Genomic DNA, 24,010 nt, shown 5'->3' on the forward strand with positions numbered 1-24,010 from the left:
GGCGCCATCTTGGCTGAGTTCCCCAAGCCCTCTGGGGAGATTCTGGGAAGTTTAGGGTCCAGACGCCCACCCACACCTCACCCACCCACATTTCCAGCAAGCTTTAGACTTCTCTCCAGAACTGACTCAGCCAATTCTTCTTGCATCCTGGGAGTGACTGGCCCTAATTCTGACCCAAATTCTGAATTCCAACTTAGCTAGCAGTTGGTCCATGACAGGCTAGAGGCCAACTAGCAGCTGGCCAGGGGCATCAGAGAGAGCGTGGGTTGCAGTGTGTGGTTCGAATCCTGGCTATGCTGTGTGACATTGGGCAAGCTGCCTGCCCTCTCTGAGCCTTGGTTTCCTTGTCTGGGGGAATCAGCACTGCTTCTCTCCTGGGCTGCTATGAGGCATGAGTGAGAGCCTGCAAGCAGCGTGGTCAGCATAGAGCTGAGCACACGGCAAGCCCTAGGTGCCAGGAGCAGCTGTTACTAGGAGGCACAACACAGGCTGGGGCGCCGGGGCGGGGCCTCCCCACCTCCTCACACCCAGGCTGCCATCAGACACTGGGTCGGACAGGCTTGACTTCACTCACTTCCCCAGTCTGCACACCTGCTCAGCTCCAAGGCCCACGAGGGCTTTCTCAGGGATGCCAGGAAATGGTAGCCATGGTTTCCACCCTGGGGGAGCTTACAATCTAATAAAGGCAAGCTGGAACCTCGAAATAGAAACTTCCCAAAATAGTGCGTCTACGAGCTGGTCTCCCGGGCGGTCTGGTAGGAGATGCGTGGTAGGGAGGGAAACAGCCCGAGCCTGGGTCCTCTGCACACCCACCCCCCACCTCCCCCAGCCTCCCTGCAACCTCAGGGCGTTTGGACCCCAGCTGGTGGGGCAGCGGGCGGGTGCTGCTCAATCCGCACTCTGTGCTTTAGCAAGATGAACTGAAATGGCCCAGGATGGGTGAAAGTTGGGCCAACAGTCTCCCGATTCAAAGGGACACATGCAGAGAGTTCTGAAAGTTCCGACTGAAGCATGCCGGGGACTTTCCCCGTGGTACAGTGGTTAGGAATCTGCCTGCCAATGTCGGGGACACAGGTTTGATCCCTGGCCTGGGAAGATTCCACTAAGACTGTGCGTTGCAGCGACTGAAGCCCGTCAGCCCGAGAGCCCACACGCCACAACTACTGAGCCCGTGTGTTGCAGCTACTGAAGCCCACACACCCGGAGCCCGTGCTCCGCGGCAGGAGAAGCCACCGCAACGAGAAGCCCACGCAGCGCAGTGGAGAGCAGTCCCCACTCGCTGCAGCTAGAGAAAGCCTGCACAGAGCAACGAGGATCCAGAGCAAGTGAAAAAAAAAGTTAGATTGAAGGATGGCCCGCAAGGAGACGCCGAAGCCTTCCTGAGAGGCTGAGCTCACCTTTCTCCCCTGGAATTCCTCTCTGGGATTTAACTTTAACCCGAGCAATGAAGCCGCAGCCTGGGTGATGTTTCTCTCGCAGCTGTAATCCAGTAACATCGCAGCACAGACTCATTTTTTGTTAATTTTCTTGACCTTTCACTCTCGGTGTTGGATGCCCCAGATGCCCCAGTGAGTTTTGTCCCCACTCCAGACCAGAGGGGCATCCAAGCAGTCATTCTTGGGAATAGGGGGAGGAGGAGGGGTTTCTTCAAAGTCTCTCGGGCATCTTAGGACAGACTGGACCGGTTGGCCCGCCCCCGTGGGGCCGAGCGGCGAGTGGAGGTAGAAGGTCTGGCCATCCTGCACCTGCCCGTGGTTCTGGGCAGGAAGCCGGGTGCTCACCGGCTCCCTGATTCCCAGGAGACCCACCCTGGGGGCTGCAGCTCTGTCCATGGCATTCACTGAGCTCTTGGAGCAGGCGGTGGGCGTGGGGCTCTTCCAGGCCCTCCAGATCCTCACCTTCTTCCTCTTCTCGGTCTGGGTGCCCTTCCAGTTAGTCGTGGAGAACTTTTCAGCTGCTGTCCCAGGCCATCGCTGCTGGGCTCACCTGCTGGACAATGGCTCCGGGGCCCCTGCCAACCTCAGCCCCGAGGCCCTCCTGCCTATCTCCATTCCGCCGGGCCCCAACCGTGGGCCCCACCAGTGTCTCCGCTTCCGCTACCCACAGGGGCAGCTCCTGGACCCCAACGCCACGGCCACCAACTGGAGCGAGGCCGACACGGAGCTGTGCATGGATGGCTGGATCTACGAATGGCTGGATCTACGACCACAGCACCTTCACCTCCACCATCGTGACTGAGGTGAGGGTCCCCCCACCACCAAGCCCACCATTTCTTCCCCCTTCCCAGCCTCCCAATGACTGAGAGGATTAGGACGCCTCCATCAGTGCTGTTAAATGATGTGTGCTCCCTCAACACTTAATTACTGATGGCTTGGGATGGCCAGGATTCCCATCTGGGGCTAGGGTTACAGGAGACTTCAGGGAGCGAACATTCTGCAGGAGAATTCAGAATCAGTCAACCTTTAAGCCAGGAATAACAGTAGAGAGTCCAGACCTGTGCCCTTAAAGCGGCAGCCACTGCTCTGATGCTTTCCCTGTCGTCACTATTTCACAGCAATCTTTTGAGGTGGGTCTTATGAGTGACCCCATTTAATAAGTGACAAAACAGAAGCCCACAGAGGTTAAGTAACTTGCCCCAGGACACACAGCTAAAGTGCACTCCAGTTCAACCCAGGGATCCAGGTGCCGGAACGTCATCAATGAGCACAAGGGAGAAACAGCTCCCGCAAGTAGGGAAAGGAGAGCAGGCAGGGAAGAGGTGACATTTCAGATGACACCTGGATTATAAGCAAAGGAATCAATCACATGCAGGTTGGGGCAGAGCCGGGTCAGGACAGAGGTGGGAGCGTGTCTGGGTGTTGAGAGAGCAGTACCTGGCACAGAGGGTAAGGGGTTGGGAGATGGATGGGCACATGTGGAAGGAGCCTGGCTTGTCCTTAAGTGCAAAGAAAAGTCACCAGAGGCTTTGGAACAAGGAAGCGCTGTGATCTGATTTGCATTTTCAGGGGTGACTTTGCAGGGTGGAAAATGCCCTGTAATGCGTGTGTGTGTTTGGGGGTGGGGGGAGCCCTCTTCCTGCAGTGGTTAAGACAACAGAGGTGGGAACAGGGGCGGAGCCATGGGCGAGGCAGGTAGGCCTTGGTGAAGGGAAGGGCTGACTTTGGGTGGCGGGGCGGGCGATGTTCAGGCAATGGCTGCCTGGCCCCTAGCAGATGGCAGGAAAAATTCACAGTGACACATGCTCATCTTCACCATCCTGTAAGAGAGGCAGCCGTACAGCCCTGTTCCCGGAGGAGATGGGCTCAGCCAGGTGCAGAAACACAGCTGGGGTCACCAGCTGGTCAGTCCCCAGCTGACTCGGAATTTGAGCCTTGTGGTTTAACCACCACCCACCACTGTCCACTAGGAGGGGCCTGTCCTGCCGTTAGACCCAGAACCATGTCCCACGTGTCCTGCCCTGCTGATCATAAGCGGAAGGTGGGGGGTTGAGGCCCGCTGCCCACATACCCCTTCCACCATGGTTGTCTGAATTTAAGATTCTGGGGACCCCACTGGGGGAGGCCAGATCCCCTATGGGGGTTCTAGACCTTCCTCTGCCACCCTGACCCCACTATTCCACACCCCCGAGCCAGGCTGACACACCCTCCTCTTCTTCCAGTGGGACTTGGTGTGTGAGCACCAAGGCCTGAAGCCCCTAGGCCAGTCCATTTACATGGCTGGGGCCATGGTTAGATGCATCGTCTGTGGCTTCCTCTCCCACCGGTGAGTATCTCCTCTCCTGCCCTCCAGCTTATTCAAAACAGAATGAGCATTGCGAGGACAGAGGTAAGTGTGCAGTGGATGTTCATGCTTCTTAGGAGAGAGTCACCCCCATCTGGAGTCTGAGTCCCAAGTTTCCAGGGGGCTGAGAACCGCCATCTAAACCTTGATGCTGGGCTGAGCTGAGAAATCACCCTGAACACTCACTCCCCTCTTCAGCTTTTGCACCAAACTTTACTGAGCACCTACTGTGTGCCAAACACTGCACAGTCCCTGCCCTTGGGGAGCTGATGGCTTTCTGGAGAGAGACAGACCCCTCTTTCTTTTAACCAGGGCTTCCCTGGTGGCTCAGCGGTAAAGAACCCACTTGCCAAGGCAGGGGACACGGTTTGATCCCTGGGTCGGGAAGATCCCTTGGAGGAGGAAATGGCAACCCACTCCAGTATTCTTGCCTGGAAGACCCCATGGACAGAAGAGCCTGGCAGACTACCGTCCATGGGGTCGCAAAAGAGTTGGACATGACTGAGCGACTAAACGTCAACAACGTGAAGTGTAGTGAAAGAGAACCCCCGCTCTCGCCCCTCCCTGAGCGCCCCCTCCCCTCTCCTCCACGTCCCTCCTGAGGTGGAGCGCCCAGGACCCTCTCTGGGAACCTTCCTCAGTCTGTGCTCAGGTCCTGCCCCGGGAGCCGCTGTCCAGTGCTGAAAACGCCCATGTTGCACCACCTCCGCTTGTAAACCCAACTGCCGACCTGGAGTCTCCACTTGGATGGACCTCACAGTTACCACGGCCCCCGCTGAACCCCTGAATCCCCACCTCCACCCAGCCCAAGCCCTGCCCACCAGACTCCATCCTGGAGGACAGACCCCCTAGGAGCCAGCCCCATGCTCCCTCCCTCAGCCTCCACACTCACCAGGCTCCTTCTCCAAAGCACAGCTCCCAGCCCAGGGCCCTGCCTTGCATGCCACCCATTTGCTCAAACCACCACCCTCTCTGGCCTGGGCTGGCCACAGCCTCCTCTGGGGTCTCCTGCCTCCACTGGGCCTTCTGTTCCACCACAGCACTCAGAGTGACTCAGCAAAGGCTTGTGTGTGGATCTTGTCACTGCCCAGCCTGAGGTCCCCTAGGCCCCCATGCCGAGGACAGTCCCCACCCACCCCGCCACCCCTGCTCAGCACTTGGCTTCTCCCTGGTGGCCTCGCCAGCCCCTCCTGGAGCAGCCCTGCTCCCGCCCAGCCCACAGGGCCCACCGCAGCGGGCAGCCTCAGCTCACCTAGAGGTTTCTGCCCATAACCCCTTTGTGCCCAGCGTGCAGGTCACTCTGCTCCAGGCTGCTCCTTGCAGAGGCCTTCCCAGCTTCAGGCCCACAGGACCCACAGTCCTGGCGGCTGTCCACTCACAGCTTCTGGCTGTCTCTGCCGGTGCCCGGCTCTCGTTAGCTCATTGATCGTGTGTATCCCCACGAGACCATAGCTCCAAGGAGGCAGGGGCCTTGGAGTCGCATCCTTGGTGCCCAGCACACAGCATATAGCCCATAATATGCTGAAGGCACGAATGGTGTCCCTGCTATGCCTGGCAGCTCGGGCTCTGGGGCGTCCTGAGCCCCAGCCTCTTAGAAGGTGGGTGTGTTATTTCTCTGTGCCCTGGTTTCCTCCTGTCAGTGGGCACCCTGCCACCTGCCCATGGGGCTGCTTTGATGAAATGAGTTAGTCACATGCAGAGCCCGGGCCAGTGGCGGCTCTTCATGGGCCTTATATTACATTGTCCTGAGTATGGCAGGGAGCCTGAGCACCAGAGAAGGAGGTGCTCCAGTTTGCACTTTCAGAGGACTGGGCACCTGGAAGCCACCGCTCCTTCCCCAGGGGCCGCCCACACCGGGAGCCACATCGTAATCTGTCTGTGGCCACCTGGTGAGCCTGGGGTCAGTGCCAGGCTTCAGCCTCCTGGTCTCACCGCAAGACCTGGGGCACGTGTTCCTGCTTCTGGGCACTGCCCAGACAGGCAAGGCTGAGGCTGGTCCGCATCTCTCCAGTCTAACCAACACGTGCGTGCATGCTCAGTCGCTTCAGTTGTGTCCGGTTCTTTGTGACCCCATGGACCGTAGCCCAACAGGCTCCTCTGTCCATGGGATTCTCCAGGCAAGAATCCTGGAGTGGGTTGCCATTTCCTCCTCCAAGAGATCTTCCCAACCCAGGGATCGAACCTGTGTCTCCTGCCTTGGCAGGCGGATTCTTTACTGCTGAGCCACCAGGAAAGGCCCCTGCCTGACACAGACTTCAGCTCAATGCCTGCGTGGTTCGGGCTGAGCTGACCTCGGGGCGGCAGCGGCACCACGAGCGTGTCACCAGGCTCGCCCAAGGCCACAGGCCCCGAGCTGCTTGCGATGCTGCGCCCTTGTTCAGCATCTCATCATGAATGCCTGCATTTTACAGACAGAGAAACTGTGGCCCGCAGACACTGAGCCAGGTGCCCAAGGTCACCTGGGAAGGGCAGAACTGGGCTCAGACCCAGGCACCCAATGCCAGTCTATTCTGGACCACGAGGCTACACCGCCCCACGAGAGCAAGACGTCTGCCATTTTTATAACAAGCGCACTCTGAACGTGGTCCCTGGAGATCTGAGGAGGTGCTGCCTGCCTGCGCCTGGGGGAGGCTCCAGCAGGAGCCCCTTCGGCCTTCCGGCGGCAAGCCCTTGCCTCTGTGCTCAAGTCCCCAGGCCCCTCTCCAGGTGCCCACCATGCTTGTCTCCCCAAAACAGGTTTGGGCGGAAGCCAGTTCTGAGCTGGTTCTGCCTGCTGGTGGCCGTGACCAGCATCAGCACCGTCGCTGCCCTCAGTTTCCCCGTCTACTGTGGCCTCCGGTTTCTGAGCGCTCTGGGGTTGTCCAGCATCCTCCTGACCTCCACGATGCTCAGTGAGTCTCTTGATTGCTGGCCCCAGCCACAGTGTGGGGATGGGGTGCAGTGGGGAAGAGGGGGCCTGAGGGCCCACCACACGGGGCCCTCACCTGCATGTCTGCACCGCCCTTCAGTGGTGGAGTGGACCATGACCAGCACAAGGGCCGTCACCATGGTGATCCTGGGGTCCACCTACAGCATCAGTCAGATGGCCGTGGGTGGCCTGGCCTTTGCCCTGCAAGACTGGCGAACCCTCCAGCTGGCCATGTCAGTGCCTTTCTTTATCACCTTCCTGATATCCTGGTCAGTACAGTGTGGGGCCTTTTCCCTTGGGGAGAAATGGGAGGGGAATCCAAGAGGGTGCCCCTCACCCCTACCTCTTTGGCTGGCCATGGCTCCCAATATGCTGAGACCCTGGAAGAGAGTGATGTGAGCAGACCCCACTGGGGAGAGATGTCGTGGGGGCTCAGAGTTCCGGGGTGGGCACTTCAGTCAGGGGTCTGAGGTTCCCTCCAGCCCAGCCTACTGGCCCAAGGCTGAGGGCTCCATCCTTCACTCACACTGGCACCAGCTCCCCAACACCCACCAGCCTCACTGCTTCACAGAACTTGCCCAGCTTGTGGGCATCCAAGTCAGGCATCGGATATGGAAAGATATTATCATTACTATTTCTGATGCTTCAAAAATTTCTGAGGTCTGAAAATACCTGCTCGGGTGGGGACTGGAGGAAGAGATACAGGGAAATAATCACAAATTCCTGTCCTCATAAGTTCTCTTGTGCCCATGGGCCAGAGCCGAGCTGGTCTGCTGTGGGCAGGTAGAGAAGGATAAGGATGCATTCATTCATTCTCAAATGTTTATTGTGCTCCTGCTCTGTGCTAGACTTGGCTTTAGACACTGGGGATCCATCGGAAAATAAAATAGACCAGAAGTCGCTGACAGTGTGGAGATTTATTGTATCAACAGGACCAGGAAGAAAGGAGGAAGACCATTCCATAGTTACACTGATTAAGCCACCCTGGTCACACTGACTGGGTGCATCCCAGGCGCTCTTTGTAACACCAGATGTGCATCAACACTGTTTTTTTTAATGTGTCATTTAAACCATTTTATTTGTTTGTTTTTATTTTGGGGGGAGGATATTAGTTCCCCGACCGAGGATTGAACCTGCACCCCCTGCAGTGGAAAAGCAGAGTCTTAACCACTGGACCACGATGGAGGTCCATCAACACTTCTTCTAATGAGGAAGGAAGATGTTATTACTGCTACTTTCAGATGAGGGACTGAGGCCCACAGAGGTTCAGTGGCTTGCCCAAAGCCACACCACTGTTTTGTGCCAGAGGCAGGATTTGTTTCCCAGGTGGGCTAGCTCTTCTAACCATGAAATACTGCCTCCAGAAATTCTTCTTAGCTTCCCCGTGAACCCAGCTGAGCTCCTGTGGGCCGGGAGGACTCTGGACCCTTTCACCAGGGAGATATTTCTCCCTGTCCATCTGCCCCTGAGGCTGGAAAGAAGCTGATTACTTTTATAAAACCACTTGGTTCTGGCTGCTGCTAAGTTGCTTCAGTTGTGTCCGACTCTGTGTGACCCCATAGACGGCAGCCCACCAGGCTCCCCCGTCCCTGGGATTCTCCGGGCAAGAACACTGGAGTGGGTTGCCATTTCCTTCTCCAGTGCATGAAAGTGAAAAGTGAAAGTGAAGTGGCTCAGTAGTGTCCAACTCTTAGCAACCCCCTGGACTGCAGCCTCCCAGGCTCCTCTGCCCATGGGATTTTCCAGGCAAGAGTACTGGAGTGGGGTGCCATTGCCTTCTTGGTTCTGGCTGGGGATGTTTAAATGTGTGTGTGTGTGTGTTTTAATTCAGCATGATGCAAGCTTTCTGTCATAGAAATGGCCCCAGAATCACCCCATGTCCAGTCAACCTGGGCACTCGCTGAATGTGGGGCTTGGGCGGGCAGGCTCCTGGCAGCAGGGAAGCCAGATGGGGTGGCAGGGAGTGGGGGCTGGTGGAGAGGGTGGCCAGGCATTGGGACTCATCCTTATTCTGCGACCATCAGGGACTTCCCAGCTCAGCATTAGCAGGGCAGAGAGAGAAGCAGCGGCCTTCTCCCCACTCCTGTGGTAGCCAGAGGGTCTGCTGCCCACCACCCCCTCCTTACCTGACCTGGGCACCTGGTCACCAGTCTGAGCAAAGAAAGCAAAGACCCAGTCAAGCACCTGCTTCTTTAACAGGTGGCTGCCAGAATCCGCCCGATGGCGGATTATCATAGGCAAACCAGATCAAGCGCTTCAGGAACTCAAAAAGGTGGCCAAGATAAATGGCCACAAGGAAGCCCAGAAGACACTGACCATAGAGGTGAGATGCTGTTGTTTGTGACCCAGAGTGTGAGATATGACCCAGGAAAGGACATCTACTGGTGTGTTATCTAAACTATCACTAATATCATCCGTATCCACTCCAGCACCACCCCCATCAACAGACTCATACATTAAAACACCATCATCAACATCACTATCATCACCTTCGCGATCTCCACCATCACTGGCATCATCATTACCATCATCACCATAATTATCACCATCCAACCTACCATCACCATCCCCACCACCATCACCATCCCCACCACCATCAGCATCACCATCCCCTCCATCATCACCATCCCCACCACCATCACCATCCCCACCATCACCATCCCCACCATCACCATCCCCACCACTACCACAACCATCGCCACCACCGTCACCACCACACCACCATCACCATCCTCACCACCATCACCCTCACCACCATCACCATCCCCAGCACCACCATCCCCACCACCATCAGCATCACCATCCCCTCCATCATCACCATCCTCACCACCATCACCCTCACCACCATCACCATCCCCACCATCACCATCCCCACCACCATCACCCTCACCACCATCACCATCCCCACCACCACCACCATCCCCACCACCATCACCATCCTCACCACCATCACCCTCACCACCATCACCATCCCCACCATCACCATCCCCACCACCATCACCCTCACCACCATCACCATCCCCACCACCATCACCCTCACCACCATCACCATCCCCACCATCACCATCCCCACCACCATCACCCTCACCACCATCACCATCCCCACCACCATCACCATCCTCACCACCATCACCATCCCCACCATCACCATCCCCACCACCATCACCATCCCCACCACCATCACCATCCCCACCACCATCACCCTCACCACCATCACCATCCCCACCACCACCACCATCCCCACCACCATCAGCATCACCATCCCCTCCATCATCACTATCCCCACCACCACCCTCACCATCACCACGACCATCCCCACCACCATCACCATGACTACCGCCTCCGTCCATACCACCATGCCCACCTCCACTATCGTCACCACCCTCATAACCATAGCCAGCACCGCCACTGTCCTCACCACTCCATTACTACCACTCCTCCATCACATCACCATTATCACCACCGTTACCACCTCCGCCACACCCACAGTCACCACCACTACCATCGTTTCTACACAAATACCACTGTCATTACCACCACCAGCAATAACAATACCACCACTAATATCAACACCATTACACTCTCCACACACCCATGATCACTATCCCCACCACCATCACCTCTACCAGCAGTACCATCACCAACAACTTCATCTTTATGATCACCCGCACCACCAACACCATCAACACCACCATCAATATCCACACCACCAGGTCACCGTCACCTTCGTCACTAGCCCCAACTCCACCACAGCCACCATCAACAACACGGCCACAATTAGCAACAAAACAACCATCACCAACAACCACACACCCACCTCACCACATCTACTAGTCACCGCCTTAACCCACATATATTGCCCACTTACCTCATAAGGCTCTTCAATGTATTTGGAGAAATGGGATGTGCTTGTCTGAAGGTAGCTATTTCAAGGAAGTAGGTGTGAGAGGATGTGCGGACAGAGACGAGAGGACTCAGAGTTCCCTGAGGGCAGAAGGATCGGAGAAGGCTTCCAGGAGGAGGTGAGCTGGAGCTGGCCAGGACTGAGCTGAGCAGGGGCAGGCAGGGCCCAGGGCGCAGGTGTAGACTGGATGGGCACTTGGGATGCAGTAAGGAGCCAGTGTGACTGGGCAGCTGTGCCCTGAAGCCAGCCAAGAGGAATGAAGAGGGATGGTAGGGCCTCCTGGGGTAATTGCCAAGGGCTCCCTGCAGCAGGCAGCTTAGCAGCCAGAGACGGGACAAAAGACCGCGCCTTGGCTCTGAGCAGGGAACTGGGTCTGCAAAAGAGAGCTCAGGTCGGGCCAAAGAGAAGCCTTTCTGCCCTCAGTCCCACCCCACCCCCAGGGCTCTCCATCTCCAGGGGCCAAGGCCAGGCTCTCCCCATCCCTCTGCCCACCTGGACACCATTTCTGGCATGGGAGTGGGGCAGGGCCATGGTCCCAGCATTCACTGCCCTGTTGCCCCCGGAGGTACTGATGTCCAGCATGCAGGAGGAGGTGGCCTCTGCGAAGTCCCGCCAGTCAGTGCTGGACCTGTTCCGCCTGCCCGTCCTCCGCTGGAGAACCTGCAACTTGTTGGTGGTGAAGTATGCCGTCCTGTGTACCCTTCCTGGTACAGGGCTGAGGGGGCAGTATTCAGGGGAAAACAGCCCCTACAGCCTCATGGGGTACATCCCTGGCTTGGACAGGCAGCTCCCCCAGGGGTCAGGAGCCTGATAGGTGGGGGAGACGGAGTACGCACAGATGTGGTCAGGAGGCTGGCTTGTGCAGAAAGTCAGCCAGAGAGCAGGACTGGGATATGGTCCTGGGCAGGGGGCCGGGTCAGACTGAAGCCCAGGGCAAGGGCAGAGCCATGATGTCCCCAGAGCTAAGGGACCAGCAGGAGCTGGAAAGTCAGCACCGGACTCACCCTGACAGCTGGACTCCTGGGGTGTGGAAGCGACCACGTTCCCACCACACACGGCCCCCTCTGAGCCATCTCATGAGACTAGTTCATTTATATCCCACTTTATAGATGGGAAAGAGGGGCCAGGAGAGGAAAGACACGTGCCCAAGATGACACAGTGGGCATCTGAACCCCGGCTGAGCTCCCTGCTAGACCCTCCCGCCCCGCAGTGAGCGTGGACTCCCCGCCCAAGGAGGCCCTGTCCCCCAGGGCGGCCTTTGTTGTTAGTGCTGTTCGGTTGCTCAGCTGAGTCTGACTCTTTGTGACCCCGTGGACTGAGCACGCCAGGCCTCCCTGTCCTTCACCATCTCTTGGAGTTTGCTCAAACCCACGTCCATTAAGTCAATGATGCCATCCAACCAGCTCATCCTCTGTCGCCTCCTTCTCCTCCTGCCCTCAATCTTTCCCAGCATCAGGGTCTTTTCCACCTGGGACCAGGCAAAGACTCCTTAAGACAAAGTCAGTTTAAGCGACTTCCTGAAGAGCGGATCAAAAAGCGAGGGTCAGGTTTGACCGGGACTCGATCTGGAAATAAAACTCAGAATTAGGAAAACATTAATTTTATGCTATATTTTAGCACATGTGGGTTATAATAGCAAATATGTGATGCATCTTAGAGCAAAGAATGCATCAAATGCCTCTCTCTCTATTTTTGGCTTTTCTTTTTCTGATGATAAATTAGAAGGAGTGCCCGGGGGCCAGTGAGTGTCCAGGGCTGTTCTTTCAAAAGCCATCAAGGCTTCCTCAGTTCTCCCAGGGGCTGCTCTGCACCCTTTGTTATTCAAATCACAGACTGTGAGGCGGCCACCCTCCTGGGTTTTCTTGGCTTTGACTGTTAACCCAGTTATTACTGGCTAAGACTCCAGGTGTTTGTGCCCGCAAGTCAGCCCAGCTTTTCTCCCAGTCTCGTTCACGAGCTTCAGGAAGCACCTGTTTCTGCAGGAATTGCAGCTTTTCTCTGCAGCTGTTAGCCTGGTGGCACCTGAATGAAGCCTCTTGGGGGCAGCAATCAGGCGTTGCTGAAGGGGAGGGCTGGGGACTGTCCAGGTGAAGAGCGGGGTGGGGTGGATTGGAAAGGTGGTCAAGAATTATTTACCTGCATGTCCACTTGTGGAACCAGAGTCAATCTCCAAGGGGCAGAAATTCAGCTACTGGGGTGGCTCAGCGGTAAAGAATCCACCTGCCAATCTAGGAGATATGGGTTCCATTCCTGGGCTGGGAAGATCCCCTGGAGAAGGCAACCCACTGCAGGATTCTTGCCTGGAGAATCCCATGGACAGAGGATCCTGGCGGAGAGGTGGACACAACTTAGCGGCTAAACAGTAACTGCCGGGAGCCGGCATATTGCATATTGAGTGCATATTGCATATTGAGTGCAGCACCTTCACAGCATCATCTTTCAGGATCTGGAATAGCTCAACTGGAAGTCTATCACTGCCTGGAGCCAGCGTGAGGAACTCCTCCCGTGGGGAAGGTCATGAGGAAGGAGGCTCGGCATACACAAAGGCGGGATCGAGCCTCAGGAGTCCCCCTGGAAATTCTCGAGCATCTACCCCCAAAACCAGAGTCTGCCTACTTTCTGCTTTGTGCTTTCATCTACACCTCTGACTTTACGGGGGACTGTCCCCCACTACCTCTCTCTGAAAAAAGAGTTAACTTACAGCTCCAGTTAATAAAGTTCCTGGATGTGATAGTGTTTCAACCTACAAATTCCTTTGAAAGTCCTCTAGCCTGCCTGAATAGGTTTTTCCGGCCACATGTGATTGCTCAGAGCCTCCCAACTGTGAGAGGCATGAGATGTTCTAAACTGTCTAAATACAGATTCCTTTGAGCAGTTAAAAGATTGATTAGAAATTGTATTGGTGAAGGGTTTTTCACTTGTTGGGCCAATGTTTGCTGCTAAGTTTCCATAGCCCTTACCTGCTGTGTCCCTGGCAGTGTATTGATTAATATGATTGGTGTAAGTAGTAGCTTTAATGTTTGTAACCTGGGACCCTTGAGTTAATTCTTTTTCTTGTTATAGCCCACCACACCTTTGCTCTGTAGGAATGCAACTTTATCTAATGCTTTTGGAGGGTGGCTCCTGACCAATCACCTTTAGAGAAAAATAAGTTTTCTGAAGAAAGGGTCTTAAAATGTTAACAGGCCTCCAGGCCAGAAGATGATGCAAATCACCTAAGCTTTTGCATATGATAAGTTTGCAGGAAGAAAGCTGGCTTGCTGCATGACTGTACCCCTTCCCCCATTATCTTCTATGCATAACTTAAGGTATAAAAACTACTTTGGAAAATAAAGTGCGGGCCTTGTTCACCGAAACTTGGTCTCCCCATGTCGTTCTTTCTCTCACCTTCTGGCTGGATTATTCAGCCTCTCTTCTCCACTGAATTTCCTCACTGAGCTATCCTTATTCTATTACTCTTTATATCCTTAATTAACGTTTAATTAAGCAGTTGTTTCCTGATCCTCGCCGACGCCGTCCCTGCTTCGAATTCCCTGGATCCACCTGGGCTGGACCCTGGCAAATAACGACATTCAGCTACTTAGAAGCCACCCTCCTGAGTAGGGGCAGGGGACACCCTCTGGGTGGCAGACTCTGAGATGGAGGTCTGGGAGCATGAAGTTCATGGAGAGAGCTCCAGGGGTCGCCTCCTGTGGAGGGGAGTGGCGGCAGGGAGGGCAGGAAGCAGCAGGGACAGGGGACAGGTGCTCTCACAGTCAGGCCCCAGCCTGGGGACCTGGGAGCTGGAGCGGCCCTCCCGAGTCATCCCTCTGGCTGGCGTAGACCAGCCATGGGATGCTCTGCCCAGCTGGGACATAGCACTCCCAAGAGCTGCAAAAATAAGACTTTCTATCCTGAAGTGGACAGCCCAGCGTCTTCCACTGAGACCCCTTTCTGTTATTAACCCCATGTTTCGAGACAAAGAAACTGGCAGCCGGTGAGGGGCAGACAGAGACTTGCCCAGGTTCCCGGCCAGTAGAGCAGGTTTCTGGCCACGACCGGATATAGGAAGCAGAGCCAGAGGGCAGTGTATGTGTGTTAGTCGCTCGGTCGTGTCCGACTCTTTGCGACCCCACGAGGGTAGCCCACCAGGCTCCTCTGTCCATGGGATTCGCCAGGCCAGAACACCGGAGTGGGTTGCCATTCCCTTCTCCAGGGGTTCTACCTGACCCAGGGATCAAACCCAGGTTTCCCGCATCACAGGCAGATTCTTTACCATCTGAGTCACCAGGGAAATCCACTAGAACCTGACAGAGGGGCAGGTCAGCTTGACCCACTGCCCCGTCTGCCCAGAGAGGGTCACATCTTCCTGCTGGTTGGTTGGTGGACAGGAGGTTGAGAGGCGACGCGCAGCCCGCCTGGCTGACACCAAGGCCCACACTTGGACTGGATGGGCTACTGTCCTCCCCACCCTTTCCTGGGACAGCCTGACCCCGGGGAGATGATTCTGCAGGCTGCCCAGGGGCTGGGCTGATGTTCCTTCTGGCACAGACCCCATGTGGGCAGATGCTCCCAGGGTGAGCCCTCCTCCACGGGGCAGGGGCCTGACTCTGGATGCCCCCCAGGGGTGCCTGCTCCTCCCCAGGGCAGGGACCTGACTCTGGATGCCCCCCACAGCTTCTTCCTCACCGTCTCATACTACGGGATAGTCCTCGACCTGCAGAACCTGGGGAGCAACATCTTCCTCTTTCAGGTCCTCTTTGGAGCCGTGGACCTCCTGGCCCAGGCCATCACCACCTTCCTGCTCAGGTTCTTCGGCCACCGCGCGACCCTGGCTGACTCCCTGGCTGGGGCCGGCCTCGCCATCTTGGCCAACACGCTGGTCCCGCAAGGTGCGATCAGGGCAGCGGAGCTGGGGGCTGAGGGACCGAGGGGCTGCCGGCCCCCTCCTCACCCACCCCGCTCCGCCCAAGACCCTGACTGCCACAGCTCCACCCGCCCCCCACCCATTTCCCTGTGATGCTGAGGTTCAGAGAGGTGAAGCCCGGTGCCCGAGATCCCACAGCAGTGAGGGACGGAGCCAGGCCTGGACAGGACTTGAAGCCGGAGGCCGAGTCTGCGGAGTGGGGACGGGTCTGGGAGGCCGAGCGGGGCCCCAGGTGAGGAGGAGAAGCATTGAGCGGTGTTTCCTCATGTTCGAGAAGCCAGGTGTGCTTCACAGAGCGCTGGGGAGGTGGGGAGGGTGCCCAGCTTGCTCCTTCCCCACAGACGCTTTGAGGCCCCAGAAACCCTCTTTGGGTCTCGATTTACTGTTTAAGGTGGGTGACGGGGAGGGGCAGGGACAGGTGTCCCCTAGTGGCTGCCAAGCTGGGGTGGGGGGTGGTTAGTGTGAGGATGGAGGCCCAACTGTGAGCTCAAGCTCTGAGTGAGACCCACGCCCCAAGGAAAGCTTCTGAGACAGTTCTAAGCGCTCTTGACAGTTTCTAAGACTCTTCCTACAAGGACGACTTACGGGAAGGGGAGCTGGGCCCAGGCCCCCTGCGGGAGCATGACCTCACCTCGGCTTCCCGCTAAGGCTCCTTGCAGAAGCAGGGTCCCCACGGGCAGGCTGAGGCACTGTGGGCAAGCTTCTGGGTTGCTGGGTGGCCCGGGGGCACTGCTGTGGGCCTGGGCCCGGCCTGACCGTCTCTTTCAAGGGAAGAGGCACCCTCAGGGCCGCAGGAGCCTTGTCGCGGCTTCCCCTCTAGTGCCACCCACTCAGGCTCACCCACTCCAGAGCTGGCTGGGTTCTGGCCCTGCACCCTGCCCCCTGCCCACCCCCCACCGTGACATCTCAAGCCACATCCCCTGACCACACACCCCCGCACCCAGCCCAGGGCAGCCTGGCCCTGGGGCACACCGCCTGGGACCTACCTGCTCTCAGCTCAAGGGAGCCCTGTGGAAGAACCCAGTCCCTCTGCTCCAGGCTCCCAGGGACCCTCCCGACAGACCCCAACTCACCCCTTGCTCTGCCTTAGACCTGCAGACCCTGCGTGTGGTCTTCGCTGTGCTGGGAAAGGGGTGTTTTGGCCTCAGCTTAACCTGCATCATGATTTACAAGCCAGAACTCTTCCCAATTTCACTGAGGTAGGCTGGGCTGCAGCTGTGGAAGGCACACCCCCGCGAGGGCCCGTGGGGAGGTCGGGCAGAGGCTTGGCACCCAGGAACACACAGTGGAGGGTGAGAGGACCAGGCGCCAAAGTGGAACCAAGCAGACGCCCTGGAGTCCTCCCCGCAGAGGCCCCGGCTCAGCCAGGGCCTCCACACACAGCCCCTCCCCTGAGTCCAGGCTCGGAGGCAGCCCCAAGGAAGGCCCCTGGAGGCCTCCAGACTGGGAACCACTTTGAGCCGCAGAGCCGGCTGCCCAGGTGAAATCTTATAAGAGCCCGGAGGGTTGCCTCCCACTGTCCCTTCCCTGTCCCCAAGGAGCCCCAGGTGGTCAAGAGTTAGACAAGCCCCACACTGTACAGTTGGGTAAACTGAGGTTTAGGGTGGCCAAGGACTTACTCAGTTGAAGAGCAGGGGTGGACCTCAGCCCCCACAGGCCTGGCCCAGCCTTACTCATGGTGCTCGCTCGCTCACTCGTTCACTCTTTTTTTATATATCATTGATACTTTATGAAAAGCCTATAGAAACCACATTTATTGGTATTGTTGATACTTTACGGGAAGGCTACAGAAATCACATTTATTGATATTGTTGATACTTTATGGGAAGCCTGAACTAGGAGCTCAGCGGCCTAGCAGGACCCCTGAGACAAGCCTCCAAAGTACCCAAGACCAGGAAGAATGGCCTGGGCCTGGAGAGTTCCTGTGAAGGACTCCAGATGGTCCCAGAAAGCAGAAACCCCCTCTTGATGGGAAAATCCAGGTGGGCTCCATGGAGGAGGTGATGTTAGCAGAGACCTCGAGGAAGGTGACTCCTTCAGCCCAGCTTTCCCTCCCCTGGTATTCCCTGGCCCAGCCAAAGTGCCCCTCCTCTAGGAAAGCCTCCCCCCAGCCCCCACCGTAACAGCAGCTGTGACAAGGGTCCCGGTCCTCCCCTCCGCTCACAGGATAATCGCAGAAGGCTTCCTGTACTCAGCAGCTTGGCTGGGGTCTGTGATGGGCCCGCTGATCAGGATGACCTGCCAGGTCCTGCCCCTGCTGCCCCCACTCTCCTGTGGTGTCATCCCCATTGCTGCCAGCCTCATTGTCTTCCTCCCGGAGACCCGTGGACTTCCACTCCCTGACACCATCCAGGACCTGGAGAGACAGTGAGTGACCCTCGGCAACCCCGGGAGTCATGCAGCTGGGCAGGGCTTGGACGGGTGGCCAGTCCACCCCAGCCCAGGGACAGGAGAGTTCAAGGGTTGGGAGGCGTCCTGTGCAGAGAGGGGCAGGAACCGGGCTGGGTGGTCACGGCGATGACTCCCGCAGCTCGAGCTTGTCAGTTTCCCCATGTCACACTGAAGGCAGTGTGTTTCTGAAACCGTTTAATCTTGACAACAACCCTGCCAGAAAGATACTACTGCTCTCCCTGTTTACAAGAGGCTCAGAGAGAGGAAGTGATTTATTCGAGGCCTCACAGGTTGAAGGTGATTGTACCTTAGGCAGGAAAACGTAGTGGTCCAGAGCCCAGCTCTCCAGCCAGACTGCCCAAGATGGAATCCCTGGCCACTCGGGCAAGCGCCATCCCTCTCTTATCAAACTGACACAGAAGAGCCTCAACTCTCCTCCTTAAGGCTTCCTGCAAAGAAGCCCAGGTCCAGATAGACTATCAGGTGCCGAGAATAGGAATGAAGGGACGTTCCTCAACTTCCTATTATAGCCAGAATCAGCTCTAGATTTCCACTTCGTCCTGGTACAATGGGTGTTTAAAAAAAAACACCAAAACAGTGTACTCAGAGAGTTGTATTTGGGTTTAAGTGGATAATTATATGAAAGCCTGCAGCTCATGCTCAGTAAGTGTGGCTGCTGTGTCTGGGGTGATAGGGTTCGTGGGGAGCCTTCCTCACTGAACAGGAGCCAAGATCCTGATAGCAGTAATAATAACAGCAGGGGCTTAGTGGGTCCTTATTGTTTTAATTCAGCACCTGATTTGATCCATGCAACAAGCCTATGAGGTGCTGTTCTGTCCAATTTCACTATCAAGAAAATGGGGACACAGAGAGGTTTTGCAATTTGCCTAAGGACACCCAGCCAAGAGGCAGAGAAGCCAAGATCTAATTTATTCTTTCACTTAATTCATTTTTGTTGTATATCTACTGCATTTCAGGCACTGTCCCATGCTTTGGGCAACAGCTGTAAATAAAACCCTAATCTCGTAGAGCTTACATTCCTGCAAGACTTGACCCCCATTTCTGCCCTCCAAACCGCAGACCTGGAGCCATCACCACACACCACCCCCTCTCCTTTTTTGTTATTCTAGGAGGTCAGCAGCAGCCAGGGGAGGCCAGCAAGAGGTGGTCATTACAGAAAGCACCTGGTTCTAGAAATTCAGCCTGCAGGAGTCCCACGGGCCAAAGATCCCCTCCGGAGGGAATCGCCTCGTCTGTGATCAGAAAGCAGAAGTGATTTGGGCAGCCTTGAGGGTTTGGCATGCCTGAGTGAGCAGCGTGGCTGTCTGCTGAGGCTGAAAGCAGTATCACCCCTTTCTTCTGCTCTCCCAGCCCTGCCAGACTTCCCACCCACCTCAGCCCTGCAGGAGCCCCCGGCAGACGGACACGCCCGGCCTGGATGTCCCAGGTCCTCTTCGTTAACACGATGGGTCCTCTCTCTTCCCCGCCAGGGTCTTGTCTTCACACCTTCACTCGGCCACCCCCTTCTCCTCACTTCTCAGAACCTGGTGCTGCGGGTTCTCACCTCCCAGCTTCCAAAGTAGATCGTAGGGAATCCAGACCAACCTGGATTCCAGCCTTCCCCTTGCTACTCACACGGCCACATCAGTTAAACAGAGCTCAGGGAATCTGCCTCCCCCAAAAGTTAGTGGATCTTAGCACAGACCAGAATCCAACAGATAGAAGCTGCTACGGGAGCTGTCAGGAACAGGCATTCCGGCGTGCACTGCCCTGGGCACCAGCAGAGGAGGCACATGGAGCTGAAACCCAGCCCAGGCTGCCCGAACCCAGCCACTTACCCTAAGAGAGGCTGGCTTCACTCTGAGCAAGTGGATGTTCAGTCACCTTCTGTTAACCCTGCTGGCGAGGGAGGCCTCCCGCCCTTTGGTCCCGTCGTTACAAGGGAAGGGCCAACCTAACACTGCACAGATGGAGGGACACAGTTTATTATTCACACATACTCACAGCCCTGGGAGGTCGACACTGTGTACGTACCACGAAGGGTCACAAGGGTTGCACAGGGGCAGAGAGACTTACCAAAGGCTGGAGGCAGGGTGGGGTGGGGGCAATGCCTGGTTCCACAGGAGCGTGGGACTGCCTTGTTTGAGTCATTCCCCAAATTGGCAAGGAACCGATCCCCGCTGCTGAGGGGTGACAGGAGCTGTGCTGGCCTCTCCCCAACCCCTGTAAGTGTTGCTGGCTGGGGGCCTTACCTGCAGAAGCAGAGTGGGACCTGAGTTAAGCCCCCGAATCCCTCCAGGTTGCACCAGATGTCAAGGCAACACAACATCAGGCCTTAATTGTAGGCCTCATGCTGCAGGGCCAGCCTTCTGTGCGTCCATCTTGAGGAGTCACCATGTCCTCATTTACGCAGACCTTCCTTATACAAGCAACAGCTCAGGCTGTTAAAACAGTGGGATCATTGAGGCTGACCACCTCTTATAGAGATGAGGAAACGAAAGCTCAGAGAGGAAGAGTGCCATGCCCAGAGGCACACAGCTGAACCCCGGCTTGACTCCAGTCCAGGGCTCTTTTCAGAACACCAGGCTCCTGGTCCTCAGCTGCACCTCTCCATGCTCTGATATCTACAGCACTGTCATAAAGCCCCACCCCTCCCCGGAGATCCAGACCCTTCAGGGGACTCCCCACTCTTCTGGGACAACTCAGAGAAACTTCAGGCCCCAGGTTCCCCATCCCAGGCATCCCATTTCCCCTCTTTCACAGCTGATGCACCTCAGACCTGAGTCAGATCAAATTCCCTGTCTGCTTAAATCCCTCTGGTGGCTCATAATAAAGATCGTACTTCCCCCGCCAACAGGCCCCTGTGGGTTCCCAGCGTTACTTCGAATGTAATACATTTTAAAGGAGTCAAATCACACAAAGTGTGTTCTTGGATCATCATGGAATTAAACTAGAAATCAGTGACAGAGACATCTAGAAAACTCATTCAAACTGAAAAGCCCACTTCTAAATAACCCACAGGTCAGGGAAGAAATCACAGAGGGAGTTAGAAAATATTTTGAGCTGGATGAAAAAAAATTTTTAATGATGTATCAGAATTTTTTTTCAAGTTTGATGTTTTTTAATGAGGTAACAAGTTAACAGATATTCAATCCATTTTCCTTTTACCTCTCCAGAGGTAAACAAGCCAGATTTGGGGGTTTATCATTCTCATACAGGTTTTTAATATGTATATACATCAAACTTTGTTTTCATGTTCTCAAACTACTTAATCTTACACAATACATATCAGTTGGCCATTTTTAAGTCTTTTTTTTTTTTTGAGGTGTAAAGTTAATACACATACCTTATATTAATTCATTTTAACAGCCAAATTCTACAAACCACAATTTATTTACTCATTCTTCTAATGGACATTGGTTCCAGGCTTTTACAACTAAAAATATTTTACTGCAATAAGCTTTCTGCGCCCATTTCCTTGAGTACACATGTCAAGAACTCCTTATGAATACCCAAAGATTGGGTATGCTGCTGCTGCTAAGTCACGTCAGTCGTGTCCGACTCTGTGTGACCCCATAGATGGCAGCCCACCAGGCTCCCCCGTCCCTGGGATTCTCCAGGCAAGAACACTGGAGTGGGTTGCCATTTCCTTCTCCAATGCATGAAAGTGAAAAGTGAAAGTGAAGTCGCTCAGTCATGTCTGACTCTTAGCGACCCCATGGACTGCAGCCTACCAGGTTCCTCCACCCATGGGATTTTCCAGGCAAGAGTACTGGAGTGGGGTGCCATTGCCTTCTTCATGATGTATCAGAATTTGTGGGATGAAGGTAAAGCAGTGATTCAGTTCAGTTCAGTTGCTCAGTCGTGTCTGACTCTTTGCGACCCCATGAATCGCAGCACGCCAGGCCTCCCTGTCCATCACCAACTCCCGGAGTTCACTCAGATTCATGTCCATTGAGTCAGTGATGCCATCCAGCCATCTCATCCTCTGTTGTCCCCTTCTCCTCCTGCCCCCAATCCCTCCCAGCATCAGAGTCTTTTCCAATGAGTCAACTCTTTGCATGAGGTGGCCAAAGTACTGGAGTTTCGGCTTCAGCATCATTCCCTCCAAAGAAATCCCAGGGCTTACCTCCTTCAGAACGGACTGGTTGGATCTCCTTTCAGTCCAAGGGACTTCAAGAGTCTTCTCCAACACCACAGTTCAAAAGCATCAATTCTTCGGCGTTCAGCCTTCTTCACAGTCCAACTCTCACATCCGTACATGACCACAGGAAAAACCATAGCCTTGACTAGACAGACCTCTGCTGGAAGTTATATCATCAAGTACTTACATTAGAAAGGAAGAAAGTCTCAAATCAAATACCTCAGCTTAAGAAACTAGAAGAAGAATGAATTAAAACTAAAGTAGCTGAAAGAGAGGGAATAATAGACAGCAGAAATCAGAGAAATAGAAAATGATCAAGAAAATCATTGAAACCTGAAGCTGTTTTTTTGATATCAATAAAACTTGTAAATTTCTAGCCATACTGATCAGAAAAGAAAAGAGAGAGAGAAAAGACACACAAAATATCAAGAATGAAAGAGGAAATATCACTATAAATCCTACAGATATTAAAATGATAAAAGACTATTATGAGGAATATTTGGCCAATAAATTTGACCACAGATAAAATTAACAGGTATCTCAAAGAATACAAACCACTAGAACTCACTCAAGAAAAAATAGATAGCATCATTAGCCCTGTAACTATTAAGGAAATGGAAACCTTCTCCCAGAGAAAATTCCAGGCCTAGATGGTTCTGCTGGTTAACTTTGCCAAACATTTAAACAGGAAATAATATCAATTCTATACAGAAGCTTCCATAAAACTGAAAATTATAAAACTTCCCAACTCATGTGAGTCCAGCATTGCCCTGATATCAAAGTCAGAAAAAGACATGATAAGAATATAAAAACATAAGTCAATATCTCTTATAAACATAGACACAAAAATTCATAATAAATATTTTGAAAATTGAATCCAACAATATATGTTCAAAGTCAAGATTAACAAGCTACAGAAGAAAAACCATATGATCATCTCAATAGAGGGCTTCCCCAGTAGCTCAACTGGTAAAGAATCCGCCTGCAACTCGGGAGACCTGGGTTTGATCCCTGGGTTGAGCCGTCAGGGAAGCCCTAAGTATGATGCTACCTCTAGGTTTTAGCAGGTTGAGGAAGTTCCCTTGTATTCCTAGTTTGCTGAATGTTATTTATCAGGAATGAATGTTAAGTTTTGTCTAATGGATATTCTATTATCTATTGAGACAAAAGTGAGAGTCACTCAGGTGTGTCCGACTCTTTGCATCCCCATGGACTGTAGCAGATGGCTTGCCTGTAATGTAGGAGACCCACCCAGGTTCCATCCCTGGGTCGGGAAGATCCCCTGGAGAAGGGCATGGCAACCTATTCCAGCATTCTTGCCTGGAGAATTCAACGGACAGAGGAGGCTGGCAGGCTACAGTCCGTGGGATTGCAAAGAGTCGGACACGACTGAAAGACTAACACATCATACTTAATGGTAAAAGACTGAGAACTTTCCAGTTACTCTGGGTAGGAAGGGGCCATGCAAGGTTTGAGTGGAGGGCTGATGGGATCTGACCTGATTTGGAAAGATGCTCTGGCTGGGAGCGTGGAATGGATGACAGGCGGGGGACTGGGGCAGGGAGACCCATTCAGGGCTGCGATGTCCGATGTCAGGCAGGAGGTGACTGGCTTGGCCGGGTGCCAGGGGTACCCAGTACCCTGCAGGGAGAAGTTGGCAGGGGGTTGATTTGTGAGAAGAATCCTTTGGATTTGCTGAAAGGTTAGGGTGGAATTTGAAAGAGGAATTGCCCAGGAGACTTTGGGTCTGAATGACCCTCTGGTGACATCTTACTGAGACAGGTGATGTCTCTTCCCCAAGAGGAGGGCGAACTCACAAACCTGAGGAGACCCCCAAGGGGGTGGAGGCAGTAGCCACCAGGCCCAACCACTGGAGCTTGTGAGCCCAGGGGTGTCAATCAGTCAGAGGCCAGCATTTTTATGTAAAATCTCCAAAATGTTCAATGCCAGCTTCATTGTTTAAAACACAGCATTCGG

The 24,010-nt window shown here is 54.6% G+C and overlaps 1 protein-coding gene across 1 annotated transcript; it reads left to right on the forward strand.

Annotated features, from left to right (window-relative positions):
- The first annotated feature begins 1,555 nt into the window (after positions 1-1,555).
- SLC22A11 (solute carrier family 22 member 11) lies at positions 1,556-19,939 on the forward strand. The gene is given in 11 exon segments (XM_025287213.3): positions 1,556-2,175; positions 2,177-2,239; positions 3,659-3,762; positions 6,517-6,671; positions 6,789-6,957; positions 8,888-9,011; positions 11,158-11,273; positions 15,249-15,463; positions 16,589-16,697; positions 17,665-17,865; positions 19,020-19,939. Coding segments are annotated over 11 exon segments (1,665 nt in total). The 5' UTR covers positions 1,556-1,830; the 3' UTR covers positions 19,084-19,939.
- The last annotated feature ends 4,071 nt before the right edge of the window (positions 19,940-24,010 follow it).

This window comes from Bubalus bubalis, chromosome 5, assembly GCF_019923935.1.
Source record: "Bubalus bubalis isolate 160015118507 breed Murrah chromosome 5, NDDB_SH_1, whole genome shotgun sequence".
NCBI classification, from domain to species: Eukaryota; Metazoa; Chordata; class Mammalia; order Artiodactyla; family Bovidae; genus Bubalus; species Bubalus bubalis.